The sequence below is a fragment of the Acanthisitta chloris genome, unplaced genomic scaffold, assembly GCF_000695815.1.
Source record: "Acanthisitta chloris isolate BGI_N310 unplaced genomic scaffold, ASM69581v1 scaffold9440, whole genome shotgun sequence".
NCBI lineage: Eukaryota > Metazoa > Chordata > Aves > Passeriformes > Acanthisittidae > Acanthisitta > Acanthisitta chloris.
Window position 1 is genome coordinate 1 of NW_008653312.1, and position 17,107 is coordinate 17,107.

General features: G+C 42.0%; 1 protein-coding gene across 1 annotated transcript in view; it reads left to right on the forward strand.

Moving 5' to 3' along the window:
- Positions 1-40: 40 nt before the first annotated feature.
- Positions 41-17,107, forward strand: part of SETDB2 (SET domain, bifurcated 2) — an 18,442-nt gene continuing 1,375 nt past the window's right edge. The window contains exons 1-12 of the mRNA XM_009080453.1: positions 41-56; positions 1,252-1,311; positions 3,601-3,723; positions 5,175-5,274; positions 5,954-6,514; positions 7,948-8,067; positions 9,072-9,241; positions 10,763-10,985; positions 12,926-13,010; positions 13,987-14,080; positions 14,805-15,136; positions 16,105-16,193. Coding sequence (XP_009078701.1) covers positions 41-56; positions 1,252-1,311; positions 3,601-3,723; positions 5,175-5,274; positions 5,954-6,514; positions 7,948-8,067; positions 9,072-9,241; positions 10,763-10,985; positions 12,926-13,010; positions 13,987-14,080; positions 14,805-15,136; positions 16,105-16,193 — 1,973 coding nt within the window. The remainder of the gene's footprint in view (positions 57-1,251; positions 1,312-3,600; positions 3,724-5,174; positions 5,275-5,953; positions 6,515-7,947; positions 8,068-9,071; positions 9,242-10,762; positions 10,986-12,925; positions 13,011-13,986; positions 14,081-14,804; positions 15,137-16,104; positions 16,194-17,107) is intronic.

Genomic DNA, 17,107 nt, shown 5'->3' on the forward strand with positions numbered 1-17,107 from the left:
CCCGGCGGGGTGACAGCGCTGCCAGCAGGTGTCCCGCGACATGGGAGAGAAAAGAGGTGAGCCTTAAGAAGATAGCTGTGTTCTGAGAGTCACCAGGCGGGTCTTGTGAGGAGCATTGCTAGGAGTCGGCAGCCTGCGCGGGGCCTCTCCCGCGTCCAGCCGAATCTGCTATGGATAGAAGTGTTCCGGGGTTGGTTTGTGGGGTTTTTTATTGCATAGAAAAGACAAATCAGCCAATATGAATAAGGTGTTTTTTACATTCTCTGTGTTGTTAGTAGTGGTAGAAATCTGGAACATTCGGTGTGGTTAAAGGATGGGAAAGTTGGGGCTGTTCAGCTTGGAGAGGAGAAGGTTGTATGGAGACCTCCTGGCAGCCTTCCAACACCTGGAGGGGATACAGGGAAGCTGGATCGGGATTCTTCATCAGGAACGGCAGTGACAGGGCAAGGGGCAATGGGTACAAATTGAAAGATGAGAAATTTAGCTCAGATATTAGGAATAATTTTTTCCTGTGAGTGTGGTGAGACACTGGCACAGGTTGCCTGGGGAGGTTGTGGCTGCCCCAGCCCTGGCAGTGTTCACAGCCAGGCTGGATAAGGCCTTGAGCAGCCTGGTCTAGTGGGAGGTGTCCCTGCCCATGGCAGGGGGGTTGGGACTAGATGATCTGTAAGGTCCATTGCAACCCCTTAAGTTCTGTGATTCTATGATTCTGTAATGCTGCCCTATTTCTTCTTAGTGCCAGTACAGTGGACGTACCTTGCTTTATCTTGCATCTGTTGAGAAACACATTCAGTATTTTTAACCTAAAAAAGCCTTCACTTTTGCCCAAATAAATTAGTTTAGTTGTAGCACTGCTGTACTGTGAGCACCAATTTAAAAAAAATAAAAACCTGAAGAGAAATGTGAGCTAAGAGGCAGTCGAGATTGTGTAGGCTCAGCTGAATGTGCTGGAAAGTCTGGGTCGTCTTGTGACAGTTTCATGCTTGAGGGATAGTAAGAAATGACCTACGTAGAAGCATTTCCTCACACAACTCATTTCATTCGTATGTTTTTCAACTAGGACTTGACAAGGCGTGGGATGACTTTGCAAGGGAGATTACTATTTCACCACAGCTCTTTCCAGCGCAGTGCTCCTGCTGGTAGCCACTGTAATATTTATGTGTATAAATTTTGAAAGGCTGAGTAGCTGCAACAACCATTTTAGTTTCACCTGATCTCTTACTTAACTTGTCCATTCTGCACCTCTTGCAGTGCTGTGCGACTTCTTTGAAGGGGAGAACCTTACCAGTTCCAGGGAGAAGAGCTTTGAAGGTTGTATAATTTGGATTTATGGAGGGAAGGTAGCGTATATTTGGCACCACTTCTGATGTGAAAGTGGTAACTGGAAGACAATAGCTTTGCGTTTTATGGTGTATGTGTAAGATACTAGTCAGCAGCACTACAGGAAACACTCACCCAAGTTGCTTTTCTGGTAGATGGAATAAGTACGCTGCTTGTTTCTTGCTCTGGAATCATTCCCCTACACAGGGCTGGAAAAAAAAAGATACGTGGGCACAAGAATTCTGTAGAGGGAAAAGAAAATCTCTCCAGAGGTAACACCCTCAGCCAGGTTTAGAACTATTGCCACCAGATGCCAGTCCACACCCTGAGCCATCAGCTGGTGAGATGATTCCAGGCGCTGCCAAGGTAGATGCATCCTGTGGTTCATTCCCTGTCCTCCTGGCTGGGATTGACAACAGCAGCATCAACACCAGAGATATTAGTGGTGTGGACACCTGTCTTTTTTGAAATGAAAATGATACTATGAACGTCGCGTGCAATCTTTGTCTCTCCGTGCAAAACAAAGGTTTTGCTGCTAAGAGTTTTGGGGCACTCAGGCATGAGAGTTGGGGAAGCATTTCCAAGGTGAGTGAGCGCTACACCTAGTGTATGTTTTATTTCCTTTTGGCCTGTGCATGATTATAGCTGATGACCCAGAAGTGAAAAACTGTGTTCTGTCACCCATCCTCTGCAGTAATCCGTCTGCCAGTGCCATCAGATTTAGGAAGTGTATTGAAATAACTGACAACGGGTAGTGAACGAGGGCAGCAGTTTTCATCTGCAGTGGAGAAACTTTGTACTAGAATTTCTGAATGTATATTTTAAACACAAATATTAAATGTACTTCTCAGTATTTCGAACCTGTAATACTGTCATGCACAGCAAAAGGATGGGAATGGCACAGGGCAGGCCTTGTCTCTTGGGCCAGTGGTGTCTGTTTCCAAAAACTGTTCCGAGTTTTTTTCTGAAGGGTCTTTGGCTTTTCCACATTTTTTTTACAATTTCTGTGAATATAAAAGATGATTAATTTATGTTGAAAGTGAGTGCCAAATTAGTTGTTTCGTAAGATAAATTACTTTCAACATTGCTTGTTGGTGTTGAATATTATGCTCTTAGCTGGTGGTGCTGGGGTTGTGGTGACAAAATGTTGTTACTTTCTTCACTGCTATCGTGATGCGTTTGAGCATAACCAATCACTGCACTGCCATAGCATCCCTTGACTTGGGCCACAGAAGTCATTCTCTATTAAGTCAAAAGTGAAGGAAATACTCTTTTATTAGCCTTATGAGAATGCAGTGTCTTGACTGCTTGGGAGGTGTCACCCTAGCACATTTGCCAACTGAGATTTGCTGTCTGAAAGTGGAACGTAAGCCTAGTGTTCTGACAACAAACTCCACCTCTTGAAGTGGAGCAGGAAAACAGATGCTTATTCCTTTGTGCTTGGTCATGGAAGAAGAGGAACATTAACCATGAGAAAGAGCTTGTTCTTTTTTCTGGCGTCATTTGTTGACACACTGAACCACATTCCTTTTCACAGTCCTTACCAAAGATGCACTGCTAGTCTTTTAACAGGAGCTTTCATGGATGGGCTTAGTACCTCAAAGGTACATTTGGAAGAGAAGAGATTCTGAACCAGTAGCTTAAAAAACATTTCTTTAAACACAATGTTCTTTGCAAATATTTCTAGTGGAGGAAGGAAGAACAATGTATGGGATGTATTAATTATTTCAACTGATGTCAATTGGTGAACAAAATCTGTCAAACTGCTTTTATCTGAAAGTATTTTGCACGTTTTTTTTCCTTAAAAACATACCAAAACTGTTCATGGGACAGCATAGCCAGCCTGGGTAGCTAAGGGAGGTTGCAGCTATAAAAAATTAATTTCCAAATGCTTTTTGCTGAATAATATATTCAGATCATTCAGTTGAAAGTATTCTCCTGAGTCACTTCTATGAGTTTCAGTGGTGATTAATTTATAGTGGGACTAATGTGCTGGTGTTTGGAGAAAGGCTTCCACAGCACCCTCTGTGATGTGCTTGAACGAGCATCATGGACCATCGGAAGCCACTCCAGTTGACCACTTGACTTCTGTTTCACTTTCTTGATTAGATTTAGGCATAGTCTTCTGCAGGTTTTAGCTGCCCTGCTGTCCTGACTGGTTTGTCAGAAGAGCCTCCAGGCAAAATGAGTGGAAGCTTTTCAGTAGTCTGCTAGAAGCTGCACGTGCTTTTAGACTTCTTGGGAGCTGTACAGACTCATAAATGGAAATTTGCATTTCAGGTGGTTTGAAGACGTTTTGGACACAATTAGGAGGTAGAAGAGTGGATGTCATATTTGAGCAGATGCAAAATGTGCTGCTGTTGCTAAAGGAAAAGATCAAGAATGGAACTGCCACAAACCAAGGTTTGAAACCCTGGTAACGGTTAAGCTGGACTGCGGGGGAACTGTGGGCTGCTTTGCAGAGATCTGTGTGATATCTGCCCTAATTCCAATACCTCTGAATTTAAATTACTCAGTAATTCGTGGTTTTAAGCACTTTTAAAAAATATCTCTTCATTTTTGAAAAAGACTAATCATTTCTGGTGCATTTTGACGTTTTCCTTTTTTGCCTGTACAATTTTTCAAACAATGTATGGCTCTTAAGCATGTGGAACTGAAATACTTATTCTTGAGAAATAATGAAATATCTGCAGGTTTTTCTGGGAATTTTCTGGCACCTTGTAATATTTGTTGGATGGAGTAAGAGGTTGAGACAGAACTGGTCTCTTCCTGCATTCTTACTGTCTAAAGGCTGTTTCCGCCAGTGTAGGAGTAACATTAGTTTGGTTTGCCAAGATCCAGATCCTCTTAGCCCGAAGATGACTAGTCTGATGGCAAAGTAAAGAGAGAAACTTAGACTAAATGTCTTTTTCTATATTACTGCCATTCTAGGCCACAGTTTGTGTGTTTGTAAATATTCCAGCAACTTTCCAAAAGCCAATGGATATTCAGTGCTGATTCACAACTACTGCTGTGAGCTGTAATTTTATAGCAGTTCCTAGATGTGTCTGTTAAGGTCTGTGCTGCAAAAGGTTTCAGTAGTATCAGTCTTGCAATGCTGTAGATGGGCATAGTAAGGAAACAAATGTCTCTGGAGGAGTTACCCATTGTTTTCCCTATTATCATTACTTAAATTACACTTAGTATCTGTTTTGGTTTGGATTTTTTTTCCACAGAATGCTGGCAGGCTTGGGCACTGGTGAATGAAGCTAATCTAGGTGATCTCTTAACCTTCACAAATGGTATGTGCATCTTGATTGTGTTTTTTCAGTATGTGGAATTAGTTTGCCTTGTTTTACTCATTAGAAGCTTAATTTCCTTCTTTGAAATCAATAAAAGAGATCTGAGAAGGCCATTTCAACAAGAAAAACGTAGTCATGAGTTTCCTTAGGTACTGCACTGTGAACTCTCACTGGATTTGTATTGTTGTGGTTTGTGCGTGTGTGTGTAATGCTTGTACCAAGGGAAGAGAGTTTGAACTAGTAAGCCCCGATGGGCCTGAGCTGTGTGCAAGCAGAGTCATCCTGTGCATGGCTCCACTAGCTGCAATACCTTGGCATCCTTCTAGCTTACATAATGAAGGGAAATGTGTGTATATATATATCTCATGTGCATGTTGTTTGTGGGCACTTTGAAAGCTACATGGAAGATTTTTCAGTGAAGCACTTGCTAACATACTCTTTTTTAGCTGTGGTTCATAGCAATACATTGTTTTTAATGCATTTTGGCAATTATCTTTTTGATAACTAAAGTAAATTCAGTTATAAGTAGAAATGTAGATTGATCAAGGTTTTGCTTGCATTCAACTTTCTCAGTAAGTGATGAGTCTGATGGAGATGACGTACAGGAAACCAAACCCAAATTGCATCTTCATCCAGATGACAATGCTGCAAATGCTGTAAAAGGTTCTGGCAGGTCAGTGTCTTGATTTCAGTTCCTTACTTGACATATTCTTTACTGCATTTGAGAAAGATTTCAATTTATAAATCTAAAGTCAATGTTTGTAACCTGCTTTTGAATCCTACTAGTTTTCCAAGCAAAAATGTTTTTAACTTGATCTGTGTGGAAAACCTGAGGTTTCAAGTAGACTTGTCTAATTTACCATATGAAGATGTTGCAGAATAAAACAGGACAGTAGGTTGTGAATAAAGATCCATGAGTATTGCCAGGATTATCAGGCCTTGAACTTATGCATCAGTTCTCAGGCTTTCCCATACACTGCAGATTGTCAGGCTCATGACGGTCTCTCTGTATTTAGCCTCGGGTACTGATTTGAAAAATGGGGGTGAAGATATTGTTCTTTTTCAATTATTTGTTTCAATGTCCTTTCTGTGTTTTGGTATCTAAGTTCTTTCTGAGAAACTGTTGCCTTTTTCTTTTTTAATGCCACTGAATGTGTCTTTGTATGATGTTAAGACAGTGACACTAGGTGAGCAGTGTTGCAGTGAAATCCTGGGCCTTCCAGCAATCAGCTGTTTGTTTCTTTCCTGTGCTGAAGATATTGAACCACTAAAAACCAGAATGTTTCACTGGTTGTCTGAGATGACACTCTGTTTTTTCTTTTTCTATTTCTTTTTTATTTTAGTCCAAATAGCAAAAAAGAGGAGATGAAAATAACGTGTTCAGAGACTAAAGAGGCATCTAGCAAAATGCAAGATTTAAGCCTTCGGTATCAGAACCACAAGTGCTCTAGTGCATGTCTTGCCAACAGAGCAGCAGTCTCCTTCAAGGGGGAGAATCCTCTGAAGATCCCAATCCTGTTTGACTTTCAAAGACGCCATGCGAAGGCAGGTTGCCTCTCCAAGTCTCTGGATGTGAATTACAAGGCTCCTTGTGGCCGAAGCCTGAGAAGCTTTCAAGATGTGCAAAATTATTTGTTTGAAACAGAGTGCAACTTCTTATTCGTTGATCACTTTTCCTTCAACACCTACGTACTGTTGGGCAGGAATACCATAACGCCCAAACCGCTCGTGTTTGATTTTGATATTAGCAACGGAGCCGAGTCTGTGCCTGTCTCCTTCTGTAACAATCTTGACCACGCCAGGTTACCTTATTTCAAATATCGGAAGTCATCGTGGCCACGTGGATATTATCTCAACAATTTCTCCAGCCTGTTTGTTGACTCCTGTAACTGCACAGATGGCTGCATTGATAGGTAGGTAGAAAAATCTCATCTCAGACCAGTGACACATGATGCCTCAACAGCAGGGTGATGGTGTTTGAAGGCACTAGTGAACAGTGCCAAACAGGACCAACGCTGCTGGAATATCTGTGGTGTTTGTCTTGTGCCATGCTTTGTGTTGACTGACACCACTGTGTCTTTCTTTTCTCCAGAACTTGGGTTCCTACCAGTCCACCCTCTGTTGTAGGGAAGGAAGCAATCAACAGGTGGATTGCTGTCCTTTCTCTTTCTTCCCAAAATGGCAATGCTTCTCCTCCAGGTGGAGCTGACAAGCAGATCTCTTGGCTTTGGAAAAGAAGTAGGGAGAGAAGTCTCGTGCCAGCAGAGGAAGGCTTGCTTTCCTGGCAGGCAGGGAAGGATCCTCCATGGCAATTTCCACTGCAGCTTCTACTGCGGGATGATATCCTAGAGATGGGATGGGACAGCATGGAGAGATCAGATCATTTGGAACTTAGAAGGTTACTGAGGGCAGAGGAAGAAACATCCCCATTCACAGTGTCTACATCCCATCTTTCCCCTTGTTCAAACTGAAACTCTGAAACCCTGTGGTCACAGAATACCTTTGTGGTCTGAGCAGTTCAAATAGTGTTGCTCGTTGTGGTATTTTTCTAAATCCCAGTAACTTTAGGCTACAGACACTCTGGGGGAACCTGCCACAGGTATCTTATGCAAGTTTGGTGATAATTTTGTCTGCTTTTTTTGAAAAGTGTTTGTCTAATCACTGTCTGTAGGTGTTAATGGTGTTGGATCCATTTTGAGTTACTGATAGCTAGGGCAGTTGCACGTGCTGGTGTGCAGCATAATTGCTTCAGTAATTAAAGCCATTTGGTTTCAGCTGAGTGATGAATTCACAATTCACTTCTGTGAAGCCTCACAAGACCTGGGATGCTTTTGATGTGCAGTTTTGGGATTCAGGATTTGTATGGTTGCTGTGGTTTTTTTGAGGTTTTGTGTCATACAATGCAAAGACAAGCACAGTTGTGTGAGTTCTCCGCAGTGTAAAATTTCTCACTCCCTGGGAGATGAGGTGGCAGGAAGGAAACAAATGGGGTTGCTGTGCCAGGATAGGTGATATTCATCCATTTGATGCATTTCAGTGTCCTGTTCATAGTAAATTTGTTGTGCTTCAGCTGTTTGTATGTGCTGTTTAAGGAGCTTGGCAGAAGAATGGGGTTGGGGTGGAGAGAACATGATTATTGTGAAGTACACATAACCAGCCCAGAGACAAAGAGAAAAGGTAGGGTGCCTGCAACAGCCTCATGTTGTAAAAGGAGCAGGGAGGGGGAATGTAGACGTACATATATGGGGGGGTGTGTATAGTCGAGTATGTTTTAAATTACCTAGATTTATGATTGGTTTATACTGTTCCAAATACATTCTGAGATGTTATACTCTTTTATTTTTAGGTCAAAATGTGCATGCTTGCAGCTAACTGCAAGAGGCTGTAATAAAATTTCTCAATCTCCAGATAGTAAAAGGTCCCATGGATACCATTACAAAAGACTGGAGGGACCTGTTCCTAGTGGGTAAGAAAGACCAAAGCATTAACTGCTGTTTTATTTGTATGCTCTTATTTTACTCCCGTAGTGTAAATGCTACAGGATCAAAATAACTGCAGTTTTTGGATTACTGAAACCTCCTATTTTTTGTTAAAATTTTACTGACAGACCAGGATGATAAAAAATATTTAATGTGACTTGAGTAACAGGAGGAAAAGAAACAACTTTTGTACTGCAGATCCTACAATTTCCACAGCTTAGTTCAAGGTCTGAGTAAAGTGTGAAGAGTGACCAGAGTCCTAAAGAAACATCAACCAGCTGCTGTTGCCAGACTTGGTTATGTATGACTCTTCCAAGAGTCTCCAAAGCTATCCAATGCTGCAAATGTTTGCCCTTTCTCTTATTCAGCTCCTGTGGATTAATATGTGGCCTGGGGAAGGTGCCAGTTACTCCAAGTGTTCAGGAGAGGCAGCTTTCTGCAATAGCCAAGGGCTTAACGAGCCGCTTTCAGTGCTTTATTGCTGTGTGATGTTAGTTTATGGTTGACATGCAGGCTTAAAGCTACCAGGGAACCTGGAAACAAATGGGGAAAAAAAAAAAAAGAAGCACGATTGTAAGTTCTTTTAGAAATACTTAAAGTAATACTTAGAAATGTTAAATCCTGAAACTCATGACAGCTACAATGAGGTCGGGCATACAAGTTGTCTTTGCTAAAATGTGTTCCAATATAGAATGAAGTGCTTCACAGGGTTGTCTGCTTCTTTGTAATTTACTCCTATAAAATAAAAGTACAGCATTTGTTTTTCGTGTCTACTTATACCAAAATCTAGCTGACAGACTCTTAAAATTGATGAATCAGCTATCAGGAAAACCACGAGGTTCAGTGCACTGCTTCACACTCAATTTTAGCCAGAATCTTTGCTTTTTCAGTCTGCTGCCTTATTGATGCTGAGGTGGGAAATTAATAATAGCAACTTTGGTTTGGTAACACATCTTTTTCTAACGTGTTTTGTTTTCCTTCCTCTTGACAGAATTTATGAGTGTAGTGTGTTATGCAGGTGTGACAAGTTGAAGTGTCAGAACAGAGTTGTACAGCATGGCATTCAAGTCAGGCTGCAGGTGTTCAACACAGAGAAGAAAGGCTGGGGCGTCCGCTGCCTAGATGATATCGACAAGGGGACGTTTGTTTGTACTTACTCAGGTAACGGAAGGTGACCTGTGGAAGATGTGCAGGATAGTTCTCCCTCTCCTGTGGCCTGTGCCCTGGATTTTTTTTTGAGAACGGGGAAATATGGGATTGGAAGAGAAGTGAGTCAATATAATCTTAACTTGTAAGATGACCAAACTGGCAGAAGCTTGGAGAGCTCTGCAATATGGTGGTGACAGACAAGCAGTCAAAACATTCTGGAGTAAAACCTGTCTCAGACTGTTGATTTCTTTCCCTCATAGGTCTGTTCATCCTGTCCAGGGCTAGTTTTCCTTCAGTATGAGTCATACAATCATAGAATGGTTTAGGTTGGAAGGAGCCTTAAAGATCATCTAGTTGTAACCACCCACCCATGGGCAGGGACACCTTCCACTAGACCAGGTTGCTCAGGGCCCCACCCAACCTGACCTTGAAGATTTCCAGGCATGTGGCATCCATAACTTCTCTGGGCAACCTATACCAGTGCATCACCACCCTCACAGTAAAGAATTTCTTCCTAATATGCAATCTAATCCTATTGTCTTTCAGTTTAAAGCCATTCCCCATTGTCCTGTCACTCCATGCCTTTGTAAAAAGTCCCTCTCCAGCTCTCTTGAAGTCCCCTTTATGTACCAAAAGGCCACAATAAGATCACCCTGGAGCCTTCTCTTCCTAGGTCTGAACAGTCCCAATTCTCTCAGCCTTTCCTTGTAGAAGTGCTCCATCCCTCTGACAGTATTTGTGGCTCTCCTCTGGACTCACTCCAACAAGTCAATGTTCTTCCTGTTCTGAGGACCCCAGACCTGGACACAGTATTCCAGGTGGGATCTCACAAGGGCAGAGGGGCAGAACCCACTCCCTTGACCTGCTGACCGTGCTGCTTTTGATGCAGCCCAGGATACCATTGGCTTTCTGGGCTGTGAGGGCATATTGCCAGGTCATATCCAGCTTTCCATCCACCAGCACCCCTAAGTCCTCCTCGGCTGGGCTGCTCTCCATCCATTTGTCCCCCAGCCTGTATTGATACTGGGGTTTGCCATGTCCCAGGTGCAGCACCTTGCACTTGGTCTTACTAAATCTCATGAGGTCCCCATGGGCCCACTGCTTAAGCTTGTCCAGGTCCCCCTGGATGACTCGTGTTTTCTCAAATTCTCCATTTACATTTAAGGAATCAGAGTTCTTACACTGTTACGTGAAAGACAATACAACGTGGTCTGGGTATCTCTGCCTTGGTGTGGGTAGCAGGTCACAGCACCGTGTAAAATACCAGGTGCCAGGCAAAGATGCCTTGTATTTACTATATAATGCAGCAGAGCCACTACTCAGTTGCCCTTTGCTGTACCAAGGGCTGCATGCCTAATTCAGTTTGCATGTCAGCCTGTATCAACATCATGGAATCACAGACTGCATTCATATTTTGCTTTCCCATGTTCTTGTATTTTTTTGAATGTAAGTGTGACCTATGATAGTGAATGTGGCTCATTTTAGAAAACAAACATTCGAAACCAAAATCTAAAGCTCTGCTTTTTCTTTCAGGTAGATTAATGAGCAGAGCTGAAGTATTGGAAACTGCTGGTCAAGAGCAGAAGGAGAAGAGTCCTGTGAATGACAGAGGCCATGCCTTTTTTTCCAAAAAAAGAAAACTTGACACTGAATGTTCAGATTCAGTGATTGAGCTAGTGCAGAGTGGCAGAAATGACATTCTTGAGAATCAGCAATGTTTGTCTCAGACTGCAAATAGTGAAAATAAATCGACTCAGTAAGTTTATTAAACTTAAGCATAACAAAACTAGTATTTTGCTATTCTAGGAATTCTGTTGTATACCTTTGTGTAGAACTGAATGTCATTGGTTGAGGGTGTTTTGTTTTTTTTCCTTCTGAACTTCTTTGTTAATTCCCAATTTTTTCTTCTAGTGGGACAGAGTTTTTCCTCTATATTCATTTTACTTACTATGTGTACCACTTGACATTTTCTAGAAATCCAGTTCATCTGGTGGGTGTGCTTGATCTGTTCAGGGCATTGATCATGATGCTCATCTGAAAGAATTAATAAAAGATACTTGAGATAAATCATTCAAAGATACTTAATGACACTGAAGGGTTTGGTAACATATTAGCCATTAATTGTCCTGTCCTTTGCTCCCAGTCTTGAAAACTTTTGTTACATAACCTTTCCTGCTAGGAGTCTGGCAACACCTCACTGTTCAGTGAATTACGTTTTCACTGTAAACTCAGGATCTCATGTCTTATCAGGATTCCTCAAGTAGCATTACTGCAAAACGACCATGTGGCTGTGGCAATAGCCTGCTGTAGTCTTTTCAGAAGGAAGTCAGCAGCTTGTTTCCTTAAACTTTAATACTCCTTGCCCTGCCACACTACTTCGTAAATGCTTTCTTTGTACTGCTCGTAAATGATTGCAATTTCTTACCCTTTTCATAGTAGAAGATTATTGTGGATCTTTGAGAAACACCATGAAATTGCAAATGGAAGCTTTTTAAAATACCTGCTTCTATATTCTCACTTGCATTTCAGTATCTTGGAAACCTAGGGAAAAAATAATTTTGTAGTTACATAATTACCAGCAATCTGCTAGGTTTTGCTTCTACTGAGTGCTGTTACTAAAAATTGCAGGGAAGCACATTTTCATTTACTGCATTGCGACCTTGCATCTCATTAATTTCCTGAGAATAAAAATGTTCTACACTTGAGCTGTGTCAGAAAAAAAAATAGGACAGACAAAAAGATTTTGTTATACTGCCTCTTAAGAAATGACAGTCCAGCTCGACTGAGAGGACACCAGTGTGCTAAGCTCGACATGTCATTCACCCAAAAAGATTGCCTTTAGAAGGATAAACAATGTAAGCATATAATAACGTCACATCTTCTTGTGGCTTCTGCACGTTTTGATTTTACATAGGGGTTTAAATCTCAAGAAAGCGTTAAAGTGTAGCATTTCTTGCCATTATCAGTAGCCCAAAGAAGTATCATATAAATGTTTTATGGTGAAAATTGTCTTGAATAAGAGCTGTTACTTATTGCTAGGCATTGTACAGATACTAATATTAGTTTTGCAGTTGCTGTTTCCTACTGCACTCTGCATGTAACCCAAATTAATGTGATCTTAGATGTTTTAAATGTGTACACCAGATACTGCTTCCCATCCTTCCTCAACCCTGTCCTGATGTGAAGGACTAAGGTTCTTCTGTGGGAGAGTATTTCCTATATCTGCCATGTATTGCCTCTCTCTAGCTCTGTTCCCCCCTCTATCTCTTGTCCCCACATCTTTACTTTCCTGTTTGAAAGTTGCACTGTCAAAACTGTTGAGAGTGGTAGCAGGAAAAAGGCAAAACTCTGTCTGTGGGTGCTGTATTTTGAGATGATCTCATGTAATAATAGTAAAACAACAGAGAATTTGGTTCTCAGCGGGACAACTGGGAAAGGATGCTGGAAAAGCAGCTGATCTCTCAAAAAAGTACAAACAACTGTTTTTTTATAAATACTGTAGAGAACCCAGCCTTGGCCCTCAGTTCTTAAAGGCAGAATAATCCCAGAGCTTGGGGCAAGGCCGCACTGCAGACTCTGCTGTAGTCTCTTCCAGAGAAGAGATGAGAACTAGAGACTGCTAGAGAAATATATGTTGTGAGAGTTACTTATTGGTCTGTTTGTCTTTTGTAATTTCCTTTTGACCTTTCTGTGCAGGGTTCATCCAAGGAACTTCAGTATTGCAACCGCAAGAAAGCCTGGAGCTAGAACACTTGTCTTTCATAATCACCAGCAAAAAATGGTAATACTAATAAGTGGCTTTAATAGATTAATTTTTAATTGTGCTGAATATGTATGTTAATTCTGACCTTTTCGTCTTGTACGTTTAGATGGTTCTAATGACCTTTCTTCATGAGATTGTGTCACACTGTGAGCTAAGCTGCCAGGCTGGAAGCTACACCCCATCCCTTCTCCATTATCATTCTTTCAGCATGTTCCTCCAGACTAGCACTAACTACTCTCACAGCCTTCCCTTCTTCACCCTTGATTTACACTCCAGCCTTGAGAGTCTTAAGAAATTATTCTCCCCCTCCACTCCTTGTTGTAACTAACTACAGGCTTAGGGGGTCAGAGTGATAATATTTTTGTGCTATCTCCCCAAAGAATGGCATAGCAGGGAGAGAAGAAAGTCTCAGGATTTGTACGTGGTTTTCTCCTACAGTGGCAGAGTTGGGAGAATTTGATCTGACCTGAGTGTGAAGTGTTCCCACAAATACCTGCAAAGGAGGAAAACAGGGGGAAACTTACTATGCCAGTTTCATTGCCCGTAAGAAATGAACATGGGATTTTTCATGCTAACATTTGGCCGTGCTGTCCATTTGTAGCTCCCATTACTAATTGCCTTTTTCTGCTGAGAGAGGAAACATCCTGCCACATCTGTGCATTTAATTGAAACCCTGTAAAAGAGCATGTCTGGGCTTTGGTTCAGGAATTTACACAAACACATTTAAATTCTGGTGAAGTTGTTGGGACTGAAGCACTTGTTTAAATGGTTTATTGAGTGGGGAACTTCTTCCAGGTTATTTTGAAGGATAATTTGAAATTAAGATAAATGTTGCATTGCAGTAAACATGTTCACTTTTTCAACTCAGCCACAGCCATGCAGCACAGTAGGTTTGAACTTTGAGCCTAGAGTTCTAAAAGCCACTTGATGTCCCGTGTTGACCCTGAGTTGCATCCAGCAACAATACATCACAGCCTTTTCATTTGATACACAGGTGCACAGTGCCAGCTCAGATGAAGATAATAGTTCTCAGAGTCATCAGTCAAGCAAAACAAAACTAACCAGTGGAACAAAGAAAGGAACAGAAAGTAGGTTTGCAGAGCTATACATACTGCATTCTTAGTACAGTTGTGCCTCATCAGGTATAGGCTGTAACGCAGAGTGTGGGCAGGCCTAGTCTCGGAGCAGAACAGTGAGCTTGGCAGTACAGAAATTATTGCTGCCTTGCAGAACACAGTGCATTGATGGGTACAGGGCAGTCTTTTGCCTGCAAAATTGATCTTGGGGCACAGCTTCTCAAATACAGTGCAGTTATGGGAAAGTCAGTCTTGGAGATCTTGTTGTGTCACACCTGATACACGTTCCAGCCAATAAAAATTGAATGGGATATCACATAGGGGTGGGGGGACCTCAAGCTGGAGAAGCAATGTGAAACTGATGCTATTTGCACATGCATGTTGTTTCTGTCTTAATTGCAGTTTTTTATTCTCTTGGGAGTTAAGGTGGAGAATGATGGGAAAATGCTATGTGGAAGAAATCAATCTCAAGTGGGATTTGAGAAGAATGAGAGGCTAGGTCACTCACAGGAGACTTGAGCAAGTGCTTTAGGCACCACAGCAGGAAATAGTTGTTTGTGGAAGGATTGATGAGAGGCATGGAAAAGGAAGGTTGTGTTATAAATAGCAAGGAAGCTGCTTACATTTTGGAGAACCCAAGTTCTCCATGGGTGGGTGGGTAAGAGTTCAGAGCCATACAAGGGAATGGCTTGGCCTTAAACTGGTGTTGAAAAATAACGTATGTGCCCATTGACAGAATCCACCCAGCAGCAGAAGGAAGAACATGCAGTGGAAGTTGGACAGACTGGCTCTGCTAGTGTGGACAGTGCAGAACGTGGAAGAAAGAGTCTGTCACTGCACAGTGTTGATTGTGGCAAGTCAGGTGTGCTGGATGACACATCTGTTGTGAGGCCATCCAACAATATATCCCTGAAAGCTGACTGCAAAGAGGAAAATAGCAGGCAGTCAGAGCAAGATGCATTTTGTGAGGAGGCTGATGGTGATAGGATGCCTCTGAAGAATGCTAATGAAGAAAATATTTATGTACTGGATGCTACAAAAGAAGGCAATGTGGGTCGCTTTCTTAATGTAAGTAAAAAGTTGAGTTGCATTTGTTGTCTTTTCAAATACATAATTTATTTACTTAAGTTTAAACTAGAAAGCTTTTGTGCATAAACCATGTATGTGGTAGGTGCATGACAGGGAAGGCACATGTGGTGCTCCCTACACTCACAAGTGACAAGACAATGGGTTCAGTCCCATTGGCTCTTAGTTCCAATAAGCCAATGCATGCTACGTACCAGCTTCAGTTTTTGGCACCACTAGGTTCCTGAGTGACATATTCCCCAGTAATGAGTGACATCTTTTTTCTGCTGGCCTTTTTTGGGGGTCTGGAGAAAAAATGGCACATTTTGTGGAGCCACATGCCTTCTCCCAGCCTCACTTTTTTGTTTCCCAGCCATTGTAAGTTCTACTTCATGCTGGTTTAGGACAAGTTTTGTGATATTGTATGAAATTTCCCTACCATTCAGTGACGGGTTCAGAAAATGGTCTTACAGCAAAATCCTTGTGTATGTTTAATCTGTTCTTCTTTGCAGAGGTAATACGGTGTTAGGATTAGTAGTGCATCTTGTAGAAACCTTTCTTCTGCATCTGTGAGCATACACATGTTCCTGTGTGCACCCGAATGACCTTTCACATCTTGTACTTGGCCAACATGCTCAATCTTTTAATCCACTGCTTGCTCCCTGTCACTGCTCCCCTGGCTGACAGCCAGACGTGTCTGTCACACACTGAATATCTGTGGTGCACCATGAATCTAAGATGAATTCTTGCCGTAAATTTCTGGAGGGCAGATAAAGTGCTTTCCTAATACAATGGAAATAATACTTTAAAGAGACATAGTTACTGCAAAAATAAGTGGCAGTGGTATTGAGCAGTAGAGATTCTGTGTGGGCTGGAGAAGGGAAGGAAGAAACTACCTTTACTAGTGACAGGTATCTGATGCAAAACATGTTCTTCAGCCTATGATGTGTTTCACTGTTTCTGTTTTACAGCACAGCTGCTGCCCAAATCTCTTTCCACAAAGTGTGTTTGTAGAGACTCACAACAGAAGTTTCCCATGGGTGGCATTCTTCACAAAAAGGTGAATTTCTGAAATTTTAATGTTGTTCATTCAAGGCACTAGGGGAAAAAGGTGCTTATCTATTAGAACTGTCTGGCCTCCAGAACATCTCAATGCAGCAAATCCCAGGTTGCAATTACGTTCTCAACCTGCTGCCTGGTGATTCACTATATGCTCCTTACATTGAATCCAGTAAGAAATATCAGAGAATTATTCTCTTCTCTATAATACTCATATTTTACTGTATTTTGTGTCAGTTGTCCCTCAGCATCTTAGTCTCAGGTATTTGATTTGGCATTCATTTTGGGCAATAGACTTCCTACCTTAGAAATGTGTCCTCTTTCATGTACTCTCAGAGCAGCTGGTTCATAAGGATGAAATGCTAGGGCCTCAACAATAAGCCCAAGTCAGAGTTGACTTAGAGATGAATCCTGTACTTCCTGTGATCAGTGCTCTTTTGTGTTAGTTAACTAGACTGCTGGAAGTAAATACATGGAGATGCAGCTGGTCTAACGCTAAAATAGATGACTAAACAGTGGATAACATTTTGCATAGACTATATATCTCTGTTTGCAAAGCATTTCTAAGGCCATGCTGCCATCTACAAGATACCTCAAGAAACTCCACCACCCGTGTCCTGGGCTCTGGCCAAGCTCTGGCCTCGGTTAGTCGGAGGGGAGAACCACCAGGTGTTACCTGCACAAATCACAAAAAACCTGCAAGTTATTTTCAGCTTGCTGATTCAGCCTATAAAAGATGGACCCTCTTGCAGCAACTTTGGAGGCCTCACCTACAAGTGGATGCACTACGTAGGACTTCCCAGTTGCTGGGAACGGCTCTCCAAATCCTTGCCGCAACCAGGGGCTCCCCAGCCACTGCGGGTCTGGGGGACGGGAAAGTATTAGGGCAAATGGGGATGTATCTTTCTTATCATT